The 13,446-nt window shown below is 44.1% G+C and overlaps 1 protein-coding gene across 1 annotated transcript in view; it reads right to left on the reverse strand.

Moving 5' to 3' along the window:
• The window catches only part of ntrk1 (neurotrophic tyrosine kinase, receptor, type 1), an 89,453-nt gene that overhangs the window by 21,186 nt on the left and 54,821 nt on the right, over window positions 1–13,446 (reverse strand). The window contains exons 6-12 of the mRNA XM_085472275.1: window positions 12,126–12,268; window positions 11,383–11,524; window positions 8,634–8,960; window positions 6,501–6,515; window positions 6,333–6,391; window positions 6,142–6,244; window positions 4,057–4,212 (exon numbers count right to left, since the gene is read on the reverse strand). Coding sequence (XP_085328401.1) covers window positions 4,057–4,212; window positions 6,142–6,244; window positions 6,333–6,391; window positions 6,501–6,515; window positions 8,634–8,960; window positions 11,383–11,524; window positions 12,126–12,268 — 945 coding nt within the window. The remainder of the gene's footprint in view (window positions 1–4,056; window positions 4,213–6,141; window positions 6,245–6,332; window positions 6,392–6,500; window positions 6,516–8,633; window positions 8,961–11,382; window positions 11,525–12,125; window positions 12,269–13,446) is intronic.

Here is a 13,446-nt window from a genome sequence, read left to right on the forward strand (position 1 = left end):
AAACAAAAGTGGTTATCAACTCAATAGGTCAACCCAGAGTTTCCCAACATGTGAGTTCACATGAAAGGGTTGGTGTTGGAAGCATCGCACCAGTGTGACTGATGGACTGGAAGCAGAGCAGCAGATTTTAAAAAGAAAGATAAAACTATGATATTAAAAATAAACAAAGAAGAGTCGTGGTGATCTTTAAGGGTCTAAAAGTAAGAATAATTACATAATTTCCTTAAGGAATGAATAAATAAAAACAGATTTAAATTTTTTTAGATATGTAATATCTATTGAACATAACCTGCTCTGGACTAAGTTATATTCAGGCCTATATATATATATATATATATATATATATATATGAGCGAGACAGATAAATATGAAGGCATGCCGGCTCGGACGTCGCCCGGATCAACAAGGTCCGCGTCAGGTGTTGAGGAACCAGGGCACCCTGACGAAAAGTGGGCTACTGGAACAAGAAGGCATCGGTGGGCAAGAGACGAAAACAGGGCATTGTTGGAATGCTACTACGCAAGTAACCCTGGCGGAAGGGGCTACATGAATAGGATGAGGGACCTATGGATTCTTCGATACCCAACATCCACAATGACGGCGAAACAACTAGTAGCTCAGTGTTCCAACATTCGAAAGAAGGGACTGCTCTCACAGCTAGAGATTGACGAGGTACAACACAAATGCTACGGCAAGGAGGAGTCAGGACGCCAGGTCAGGGGGGAGATATCATCACCCGAGATTGGGTACATAGCCCCAAGTGCGATAGGAGAAGGATCGTTGAGTGCGAGAGGAACTGACCTGAAAAATAGGATCATGGCCAAGCTTGAAACCTGGATCCCCCGTAGCCGGTTACCAAGATTACGTGAAGTACCCTCAGAAGGTCTGCTAGATGATGTTAATGCAGCACTACGGGCAATACCTACAACCACGATTACCGACACTAACAAGCTCATCTACAATACGGCAGCAGTGATCAGTGAGATGCTTGGCTACAAGTTGAACAGCGACAAGGGGCAGTACCCTCCATGGAGAAGGAGGCTAGAGGGCAAGATCAAAGTAGCACGGAGGGAGGTTAGCCAACTAACGGAGTTGCAGAAAGGTGCGACAAATAAGGTGCCTAAGAAATACAGCAAGCTGTCCATACCTGAGGCCTTGGAAACTGCCAAGCAAAGACTCACAGCCTTGGCCAGCCGCTTGAGGAGGTACACCAGAGAGATAGAAGGCAGGAGAATAAACCAGCTGTTCTCCACAGAACCAGCAAAGGTGTACTCTCAGTGGCAAGGGAACAATAAGAGAACAGCACCACCAAGGCTGGAGACGGAGCAATACTGGAAGAGCATATGGGAGAAGGATGCAACCCATAACGGCAATGCTCAGTGGCTAGAGGATCTGAGGGCAGACCACAGCGACCTCCCTGAACAGGGTCCAGTAACCATCACAGTGGCAGATATCCAAGAAAGGGTCTCCAGTATGAAGAGTTGGACAGCACCAGGGCCCGACATGGTTCACGCCTACTGGCTGAAGAAGCTGACTGCACTCCACGAGCGTCTGGCAGCACAAATGAACCAGCTGCTAGTTAACGAGAGACACCCGGAATGGCTAACTGAAGGCCGGACGGTCCTGATCCCCAAGGACCCCAAGAAGGGACCGGTCCCCTCCAACTACCGACCAATAACCTGCCTCAGTACTACATGGAAGCTCCTGTCAGGCATCATATCGGCTAAGATGAACAGGCACATGGGTCAATACATGAGCGGGACACAGAAAGGAATTGGCAAGAATACCAGAGGCGCAAAACACCAGCTACTGGTAGACAGAACAATCAGCCGAGACTGCAAGACCAGACTGACCAACCTGTGCACTGCCTGGATTGATTACAAGAAGGCCTATGACTCAATGCCCCACAGCTGGATACTGGAATGCCTAGAATTGTACAAGATCAATGGGACCCTAAGAGCCTTCATCAGGAACTCAATGGGGATGTGGCGTACAACACTAGAGGCCAACTCCAAGCCCATAGCACAAGTCACCATCAAGTGCGGGATCTACCAAGGAGATGCTCTGTCCCCACTGCTGTTCTGCATAGGCCTGAACCCCCTCAGTGAGATCATTAACAAGACTGGCTACGGATACCGACTACGGAACGGAGCAGTTGTCAGCCACCTCCTGTACATGGATGACATCAAGCTGTATGCCAAGAGTGAACGAGACATCGATTCACTGATCCACACTACCAGGCTATACAGCAATGACATTGGAATGTCGTTCGGACTGGAGAAGTGTAGTCGGATGGTAACAAAGAGAGGGAAGGTAGTCAGAACTGAGGGGATTGAACTACCAGAAGGCAACATTGCAGACATAGAGGACAGTTACAAGTACTTGGGGATCCCACAGGCGAATGGGAACCATGAAGAGGCCGCTAGAAAAGCTGCAACCACCAAGTACCTGCAGAGGGTCAGGCAAGTCCTGAGGAGTCAGCTGAATGGTAAGAACAAGATCCGGGCCATCAACACGTACGCCCTGCCCGTGATCAGGTACCCTGCTGGGGTAATAGGCTGGCCAAAGGAGGAGATAGAAGCCACTGACATAAAGACAAGAAAGCTCCTTACCATGCATGGAGGGTTTCACCCCAAATCCAGCACCCTGAGGCTGTACGCTAAGCGGAAGGAAGGGGGCCGGGGACTGGTGAGTGTCAGCACCACAGTCCAGGATGAGACAACGAACATCCAAGAATACATTGGGAAGATGGCCCCAACTGACCGAGTGCTCAGTGAATACCTCAGGCAGCAGAAACCCAAGAAAGAGGAGGGAGACGAGGAACCATCATGGAAGGACAGGCCCCTGCACGGTATGTACCACCGGCAGATAGAGGAGGTGGCTGATATCCAGAAATCCTACCAGTGGCTGGACAAAGCTGGACTGAAAGACAGCACAGAAGCACTAATCATGGCAGCACAAGAACAAGCTCTGAGCACAAGATCCATAGAGGCTGGGGTCTATCACACCAGGCAAGACCCCAGGTGCAGGCTGTGTAAAGATGCCCCAGAGACAATCCAGCACATAACAGCAGGGTGCAAGATGCTAGCAGGCAAGGCATACATGGAACGCCATAACCAAGTGGCCGGCATAGTGTACAGGAACATCTGTGCCGAGTATAACCTGGAAGTCCCGAGGTCAAAATGGGAGATGCCCCCAAGGGTGGTGGAGAATGACCGAGCTAAGATCCTGTGGGACTTCCAGATACAGACGGACAAAATGGTGGTGGCTAACCAACCGGACATAGTGGTGGTAGACAAACAGAAGAAGACGGCCGTAGTGATCGATGTAGCGGTTCCGAATGACAGCAATATCAGGAAGAAGGAACACGAGAAGCTGGAGAAATACCAAGGGCTCAGAGAAGAGCTCGAGAGGATGTGGAGGGTGAAGGTAACGGTGGTCCCCGTGGTAATCGGAGCACTAGGTGCGGTGACTCCCAAGCTAGGCGAGTGGCTCCAGCAGATCCCGGGAACAACATCGGAGATCTCTGTCCAGAAGAGCGCAGTCCTGGGAACAGCTAAGATACTGCGCAGGACCCTCAAGCTCCCAGGCCTCTGGTAGAGGACCCGAGCTTGAAGGATAAACCGCCCGCAGGGGCGTGCTGGGTGTTTTATGTATACGTATACATATATGTGTGTATATATATATATATATATATATATATATATATATATATATGTGTATGGGGTGCTGGAGAATATATATACGGACATGGACAAAATGGTAGTGGCTAACCAACCACACATAGTGGTGGTAGACTAACAAAGGAAGACGGCCGTAGTGATCGACGTAGCCGTTCCCAATGACTGCAACATCATAAAGAAGGAACATGAGAAGCTCGTGCATGTATTTTTTTAGTCTTATGTTGGTTATGATGTTCTTAAAAAATATCTAATATAAAATATGATTCATCAGAAAAAAGCCTCTATGTCCTGTAAAACTACACTTCAACAATTCTGTTTACTTTTCTGTGACATTCAAATAAAACATTACAGAAGTTCATCAGCAAGCACTCACACATGTCTTTGTCTTTGATTATGCTGCAGAAGTACTGTGGATTCTCTACGAAGCTAGACAAGCCAGAGTCTTCATCGGAGGAAGGCGGGCTGGTACCAAAGTTCATGAAGCGCAGTGACACGGCCAGGTCATCCTCCTTCCCCAGAACTGATGATCCTAATGAAACGGAGCAAAGCCAATAAAAATGAGAGAAATGAGACCTAATCAGTCTCCAACCATCTGTGATTGCAGCAGCCATCAAAAGAAGCAATTCAGAACCCATTTTTCCTTTCGAGGAACTGGCATTCACTATTACTAACTTGGATGCACATTTGTTGGTACCATGGTGACAGATGATGACAAGCTCTAATAATCACCATCATCAACCATGCAGCAATCAGGGCACACTGAAGTGAAAAAAATATGACCATACAGGAAGCCTGGGCGGTTAGCAACTCCCGACTATAGTGCGTATTAAAAGCCAAACAAGTGGGGTCCAAATTGTAAAACCTCACTTAGGAAGGCAAACCACAGAACCCCCAGAGTCCAACATGGTAGAAAATGGAACAACAATAAGAGAGCACAGAAGCGATGGAAGGAAGGAAAGAGGGAGCAGGGTCCACTTAGGCAATCAGGGCCACTTAGGCACTCTGAGAGTGAGAAGGGTGTGTGTGTGTGTGTGTGTGTGTGTGTGTGTGTGTGTGTGTGTGTGTGTGTTCCTGCATTCATCCATCCAGCCATCCATCCAGCCATCCCCTTTAATGGCCCTCACCCCGTGGCGGTGGCCAGGGGAGGTTTCTGCCGCCGTTCTCGTGCAATAATTAAGGCACTTTAGCCGACACAGTGGCTGCCTGCGAGCAAAGTTACAGCTCAGTGGAAATCCTATATTAGTCCGTCTCTCCTGTGCATTACCTTTTAAGAGACTGACAGAACCATCTGTGATTTGAAACAGTTACTTGGCAGAACATTTGACTTATTCCATATACATTCTTCAGAGGCGCGCATAGAAAAATCATGTAAAGCCTTAGATTCCGTTCACTCTAATACATCTATATTACTTTTAAAAATCTTCACAATTTTCTCCCGTTACAACTGAACAAAGTGTTTGGTTGGGGATCCAGGTGTGTTTTGATGGAAGCAATGAATGCAATCTTCATAGATGCAAATATATATATAAAACAGAGCTACTGTTGTCCATTATAGAAAAACCATGTGATTAAAGCCTGTGCTTCATGTGACCACAATCCGTTTGTGTAATGTTTGTGGTCACTTTTTCTTGATGGATGTCTGACAGCATGCCAACAAGGCATAAACCTACCTCCTTCCATAATTCATTTATTTTCTAGCACGTCAGTGTTTTCCTACCAAAGCTTTTACTTTCATTTCTCCCTTCGACTCTAAAAGTTCGAGTATGAAAACATGTTTCTGCAATAAGTAAAAAAAAACATAATAACCTTTTAGCACATTGTTACTGAAAGAAATACAAGTCTTGCAACACATCTGGGAAAAGTTTTCAACCTTTAGAAACCAAATTATAGGTGACTGAAGTGGCAGGAAGGAGTCTAATTCTGAGCGGAAATGAATATCACTGACTTGTCATAAGGCACATGTGTAAGTCTGCCGCTAACCTCAGGCAGATGAGCGGCAGGCAGCTGCAGAGGTGCAGCTCACTCAGTCCTCTCAAACTCCTTTTAATACAAAAGTTGTCCCAGTCATATCATTTATTGACATTTGTCATTCATGCGCGATACAGTCACAATAGGTGAGAAGCCTGATATCGCTCTTATATCCTGGGGTTAGATGCCCAGTTTCTCGGGCAGGTTAGGGAATAACTAAAACCATAACTAGGCCTTTTTCACCTTTCTCCAGTCACGATGAAGCAACAGACTTAATATACAATAAGTAGTGAACATTAAAAGCCCCATTAAGTTATTTTTTTAAATCTTTTGACAGAGCTAAGATTCTTATTATGGAAATAGCCGTTAGACTAATTAGAGCTAATTACTGTCTGTGACTGCAGTTCCAATTAAAAGACGAGTGTCATCAGGCTTCTCCTTTAACTTTCGTGCCTAATTTCAAGCTTGCAGTCAAACTTAAATAACTTACTGTGAATTCCAAACTTGGAATGATGGCCACATTTGTAGACAACCAAAACCATGATGAGCAGAAGTTTGCAAGCAAACACACCGAGACCCACGGCCACATACACCTGTCAAACAAACATTGTATTTTCAGTCACTAACACTCATTAGCTGCTGCTTTTGCATTGGGATTGAGAAGCGTTGGCACAGACGCACCAAATACATCCGACTCTCCGGGTTTTCTGTGACGTCCATGTCTGATTTGTTTGTAGGACCTGCGGGGCAGGAGTGAGAGCAACAAATAAAATGACACGTAGATCTCCATTCAGTGTTCAAAGGACATGCTGAGATATTTTATAGACTCAAAATCAACTGAACACTTACTTTGACCCACGACGTCTTGCATGTGGGAAAAGCACAAAACACATTTATGAGCAAACAGCACAGAGTACCATGACGCAACATGCGCTTCTCACGGTGCATTCACTCTGTTTAGTTAGGCTATTTCTACATATCAAGCACTGAATCACAATGCAGTAAGGTCGACACCTTTCAGTTCACGACATAGAAAGAATCCCCAGAACTAGTGTGACGATCAATTAGTTTTAAGTGACACTTACATTATTGTCTCTGTCAGATATCTAATGTGCTCCCTCTTCACTCCTCATCACTTTAACACTGAAGGGCAATAACACACCTTGAGCACTGCTATGAATTCCCGGCACATAACTTGGTACTATCATCGTACAGTTTATATAATTCACTCACACTTAAGTCCAGATGATACCTTTGCTCTTTATCAACACTTCATATCATTTTCTCCATTCTGTTTTCATTAAGCTCTTCATTTGTTGCATTGTTAGTTATGTATATATATTTTTTTTCTCTATCTATATAGATATAGATATAGATATAGATATAAAGACTATAAAGTCACTTCCGCTTATCCTTTTCAGGGTCGCGGGGGCGCTGGAGCCTATCCCAGCTGTGTGGAGTTTGCATGTTCTCCCCGTGTTTGCGTGGGTTCCCTCCGGGTACTCCGGCTTCCTCCCACCGTCCAAAGACATGCAACTTGTGGGGATAGGTTAATTGGATAATCCAAATTGCCACTAGGTGTGAATGTGCGAGTGAATGTGAGTATGAATGGTTGTCTGTCCCTATGTCTTAGCCCTGCGACAGACTGGCGACCTGTCCAGGGTGTACCCTGCCTCTCGCCCTATGACAGCTGGGAGCCGCGACCCTGAAAAGGATAAGCGGTAGCGAATGGATGGATGGTTGGATTATTTCTATTATTATTTCTTATATATTATATATTTTCATCACCCTCCTGTGAATGCAATGTTGCGTTCTCCATTTGGATTTGACGTCTCACATTCAGCGTATGAAATTCCACCGGCCTCGTGGCTGTCGCTCAACTGTGATCTTTGCAGCCGATGCTGATAATCATAGTAAAGACGTAGGTAGATGTAGATTTTTGCACATGTAAGCTTCCTGGGGCTTCCATGTGTAGTTTGTGGTGATTCTATACAGTTTTCTATGTCCCAGCGACCAACCGTCCAAATAACTGACTGAAGGCTTTTCCAGTATGGTTGCCAGTGGACTTTCCTCCAACCTTGTTGTTAAACCCCATCAACGGGCAGCCAAGACACAATATAAAAGGCATCCATCTCCCTTGCCCTCAGCAGCCACAAGAACCACAGATAATATATGTTGTATTTATTGATCACAGAGCCACAAAAGCGGGAGTTTAAATTAATGTCAGGGTAGGCCAAGGCCAAAACAATAAATTAAATGATAGCAGGTTACCTCCATAAATAACATAACTGCTCAAAATAAAAGGCATGCCCTTCTTCTTCCTTCAAACTTAAACCAAAGACACAAAGCTGCATATGTGACAGGTTGGCACCAGGAAAGAGTAGATGCCTCCTCTCTAGATGATGGTGGTCATCTTGGTTCCCTATCTAGGAATCAGGCTGGTAATCAGTGGTTTCCACTGCAGTGCACGGGCACATACGCTGTTCACTTGATTGATTTTTAAAGTGACTTATAATGCAAAGAAAACCTGGAGATGAATTAAAGATATTTATTCTACACGTGATGATTAAGATGTCTGCAAATTCTTTCATCTCTGGTAGGTAATGGATTTAATGTGATTTCCATAGGGAAACCCAGCAGCTATAGTTGATATTACAGGATGATGAACAACTTCTAATGACTTTAATTAATAACATTTAAGTGATTACAAAGATATTAAAGCAGAATTAGAACCTTTTACAATTTTGGTCTAATATCAGCAAACTTTTAAAGTAGCATTTATCATTAATAAAACATATAATTCTACACATCCAGGTTTTATGTCCCGGCTCATTTGGATAAGGCCTCAAAATAACTGGCCAAATAATGTGCTCAGAGTTGGCTTTCAAGATGTTTCAAGATGGCGCCAAGTGAGACATGACTCTAGGAGATAATTAGTAATCAGTGAGTAGTTTAGTTTAGAGTAGCAAAACAGGAACTCACATGGAATTACCCCCTCAAAATTGTCAAAGGGGTTGTGCATGAAAAACCCAAGTGCGGTGGCCTCATCTCTTCCCAGTTTGTTCTCCACAATCAGAGTGTAGTTGCCATTGTTGACGTGGGTTGGCTTGTCAAGGAAGAGACATCCGTGCTTCTCCGATCCATCGCCTGAATCTACGATGGGCTGCGTGTATATGTATCTGGTCTCGTTTAATTTCTTGCCGTTGTAAAGCCAGGTGATGTTCGGTTCGGGATTGCCGTCCACGGCAAACGGAAAACACCAGTGGTGCTGCGGCACAGCATTATTCAGGAAGATTATTCTGACTGGAACTGCGAGGAGACACAGAGTTTTGAGTTGTGAAGTAGCAGAGCACAGACATAAATGAGTTTCTAAAGAAAAGATGAGCTCAAAAACTGTCTATGGTGTCCTGGTGATTTGATTTAATGTATTTTTAGATGGAAAAAATCAACTGAGAAAGTAAAAAAGGTAGTCTGGGAAATAAATCTTTGGCAAGAGTTCAATGAGAATATTGACTCAATCCTCATGTTTGTGTAGTGCAGACAGTTAGCTTAGCTCAGTTCTACTGCATCTGACTAGTTGGTTCCACCCGTTTCCAGTCTTTCAGCTAAGCACTTAATATTATATACAACATAGTCATAATATAATATAATACATCTATAAAGACTCTGTGGTTTTGCGTCTGACTTAAAACACTCAGTCATAGGCAAAACAATCAATCAGAGAAAGATTAACCAATGAAATTACCTCATTGTGAACTTCTCTGGATGAAAGTCAGGAAGTCAGATTTTGTAGGCTACAGCTCACTTAAATTATGACCCAAATTAACATTTTACTGACAAGTTTAAGGTCTCAATCATTTGTTTCAAGTCTTATTATTGCAACCAACATATCAATCAAAGTTATCAAAGCCAACCCTGACTTAAAAAATAACAAGACACTCGACCTGTGGTCATGTCCATCTTTTGTATACAGTCTATGCTTGCAACTTTGCCCATACTAAAAAAGTTCTCCCACGAAATACACATAGATACACTTACAGTCAAATAATAATTATATATGCTCAGCCCTGATTTTATGCTGAATGTGCATTTTACTCACACATAACAAAGCAGGTCAGTACTCTATAGATTGCCTCTGAGTTTCCAAGAATCAATGCTCTCCATCTGCACTGCAAACCTGCGCTGACCTGCTATGAATAATGAAATCCTGGTCGTTGTCGTGCCCCTGACCACAAATGCTACCTGGAAGCTCTTCTGGACGTGAAGTTACAGGAAATGGCTTTGTTTAGATCGAACACAACTCTCGACTGCAGAAACCCCTGATGTGCACGAGTCATTCTGCTGCTCTTAACCCGTGACCCAACCCCAGAAAGTGCTGCGCTAAGGAGATACCAAGGCATTCGTCTCTTTACCGAGGGCTCGCTAAAGTCTGTTACACCGAGTGAAAATTAGTGCTATTTATCACATTTAACTAATCATCCATTAGCGACCTCTGCTAATCTTACACAAGCAATTTCACTGCAGGGGTGAAAAGGAAGGCTAGAATTATGTTTAATGAGCCTGCCAGTTCTCAGACTTCATTGCAGAATTATACAATGAACATTGTGAAACATGGCAAACACAATAAATGATTTCTGGCCCCAGTCCAGGTAGAGTCGGTGCTAACTGGATGCTTTGCAGGCAAGACACCATCTTTTGGGACAGTAGATGTTGACAAAAATGATGATTTGCTTTCACATTTTCAGACTTAAAGTTAAAAAAAAAGCACAATTTAGAAAAGCTCTTTTATATGAAAGGGAAGCCACACGAGTACCATGAATCAATGGCACAGAGAGCCACTCAGCAGTAAACACCCACTGTTCTGGGAGGTAATTAAGAATAATTAAAGGGCTAGCGGTTAACGAGTGTCCGTCCACCAGGGGGGCCGATGTTGATAGATTAGCTGCACTAACGCATTTACAGACTGCCAATCACTGCGGATGAAGCGGTTTTCCGGTGTAGGAGGGAAAAGTCCATTAGCACAGGCTCAAATCAGATCTTAGCACGGGTTATCAGCCTCATTTTCCTGATGCTCATTATCTGTCCCTTGATGCTTGTGCATTTGGCCTCAGCTGATTGGCGCCCCTGCTCTTTTTGGCTTTATTTTCTAATGAGTGTCACTGAGTTGGTGATATATGATATTGTTTGGGTAGTATTGTCAGTAATGTATCACTAATGCATCTGACTCTGTCTTCAGTGGGACCGCTGGGTGCTGTCATTCCTCATTGTTCAACTTCCAGATGCACTAATGCATCCGAAAGGAGAAAACAACAGTAAACCTCCAGGGTCAAGCTGCAAGTGTAATTTAAAAGTACATGAGGTGAAGGAGTTCTTTAAGAGCAAGGTGAGGTGAGTTCACTTTCTTTTGTCCTCTAATTGTATCCCTGCATTAAAAAGCAAGCCATACCCGCTGCACTTCACTTATACTATTTTAACACTACTCACCAGTCGGCAGAGTGAGTGGCAGGTGACAGAGAGCTCCATTAGAAGCATGGTGGGTACATACTCGTATTTGTAGAAGGGGCATTTAGAAGAAATCAGTGCAGTGCGTTTTTCCCTTTCTCTGGCTGTCCACCCTGCCTGCACTAGAAAATGGCCCCAGTGTGCTCTCGCCCTAACCTCCATTAAGCCCGACGATTTGTATTGAGCCTGTGAGCTTTCAAGAGCTCGGTTTTATTTTGCAGGCACTTACACTCAATGTCCAATTGCACCATCCTCTCCCCTGGCCCAGCTTGGTTCTCGGCCTCGCAAGTCAGGTTGTGTAGGTTGTCCTTGGAGGAAACGTTGGTGAGATAAAGGACCAGCTCCAGCGCAGAGTCTCTGCTCTCCTGCAGCTACCGCCGGCACACACAGACAAGGTGTTTAACTACAAATACATCGCTTGGAGGTATACGTGTTACAACGATGAAATGAGACCCAATTTACTCTAGTACGGATCAATAGATTAGAGAGCCGCATTTGAAGGTGATTTATGTCACTTTAGGCTCAATGTAGCTGATCTAAAGAGCTTTACAGCAGATCAGAAATGGAACCACAATGTAAAAACCCTGACTACAATGATACAGCAATTACCTCAAGGTAGACCGTACAGAGAAAAACCCAACAATCAGATGACCCCCTATGAGCAAGCACTTTGGCAACAGTGGGAAGGATAAACTCCCTTTTAACAGGAAGAAACCTCTGGCAGAACCAGGCTCAGGGAGGGGCGGGGCCATCTGTCGCATCTGGTTGGGGAGAGAGACTAAATTTAAAAATTTCTTTTTAAATTTAATAAAAAAAACTAGTAGAAAGTCAATTTTCATAACACAGAGCTCTGATCTGAGCATCATCCAGTCCATCGGGGATCATAGGAAGAGGAAAAACTATGACATCTTAAAAAAACAAAGAAAAACTAATTTTGTATTTGTTGAGCACATGCTGAAAATTCTCAGCTACCTTGGTAAAAAAGTGAGAGTGGAGGGCCTCGGTCTGCCATCTCACGGTGAGAGTGGGACTTCCTTCCACCTCACATACGAATGTAAGGTTGCCTCCTTCCAGAATCTTATCCTGTGAGGCGGTAATCTTCACCTCAGGCAGGCCTGAGAGTGCAGGACAGACAGCATGAGAGTACATAGCAATAAACACAGGTTGCTGTTGTGATGGTGCAACTAAGTATAGAGTTGAACTCCTCCTCTTTTTTTTCAAAGCTCTTTAGAAAAACAGCACAGGGACAAAATCTCTCATATGTTTCCTGGCAACAAGAAGTTCCTGCTGTATGTGATTAGAGCAACAATGTTGAGCCAATTTCTTCCCCACATTTTGGTGTACCTGCTTTTTTGCAGCCTTTTATATCCTGAATAGGAACAAAAACATATTATTTTTCAAGACAATTTGAAGTAGATGCATTATTTCAAATACTGCTTACAAAACATGATTAAAAAATTATATAGCACTTTTCGGGGCCCTCAAAGCGCTGTACAATTCCACTATTCATTCACTCTCACATTCACACACTGGTGGAGGCAGCTACAGTTGTAGCCACAGCTGCCCTGGGGCAGGCTGACAGAAGCGAGGCTGTAATATCGCGCCATCGGCCCCTCTGGCCATCACCAGTAGGCGGTAGGTGAAGTGTCTTGCCCAAGGACACAACGACCGAGACTGTCCAAGCCGGGGCTCGAACCGGCAACTTTCCGGTTACAAGATGAACTGCCAACTCTTTGAGCCATGATCGCCCCGATCTGATGAACTTTACAAAATAAATCTCCACCACATGTGGTTTAACAAATACAAATGAAACAAGTTCTTACATTTTCAACTTCTGTCCTAAAGAAAAATCCATAAGTCGTGTTACAGGCTGCGCATTTCCAGCTCTGCAACTTTTAAGGGGCTCCACTTGAGCCTCGCGTTATTCACATATTTAAAACATGCTTTTTATCTTGTGTCATTTTCACACATGAATTGTGGAGAATTTCTGAAGAATCAGGTTGGAGAAGAGTTGACCTTTCTCACATGTAGTCCACAGGAGAGACGCTCTCTAAGAAAAATTCTCACTTCTCAGAAATACTGGATTAGGCAAAGGTGCTTCTTACTCGCTCTAAAAGGCTACCCTATTATACTGGCACAATGAGACAGTACACTTTTACTAGTAAGCGTGCAGTTAAAGACTGTTTTATGTGTGATCTTACTCTGTTGGCTCTCACATACAGCACATCTCGACTGGTGTTCAACCTCATAAAAAGTCCAATTTCTTCTGACTGGCTGCTCCTCGCCTGGCTTC

The sequence above is a fragment of the Copadichromis virginalis genome, linkage group LG11 (assembly GCF_057382275.1).
Source record: "Copadichromis virginalis isolate Kocher_CV1m ecotype Utaka linkage group LG11, C_Virginalis_male_GT1.1, whole genome shotgun sequence".
NCBI lineage: Eukaryota > Metazoa > Chordata > Actinopteri > Cichliformes > Cichlidae > Copadichromis > Copadichromis virginalis.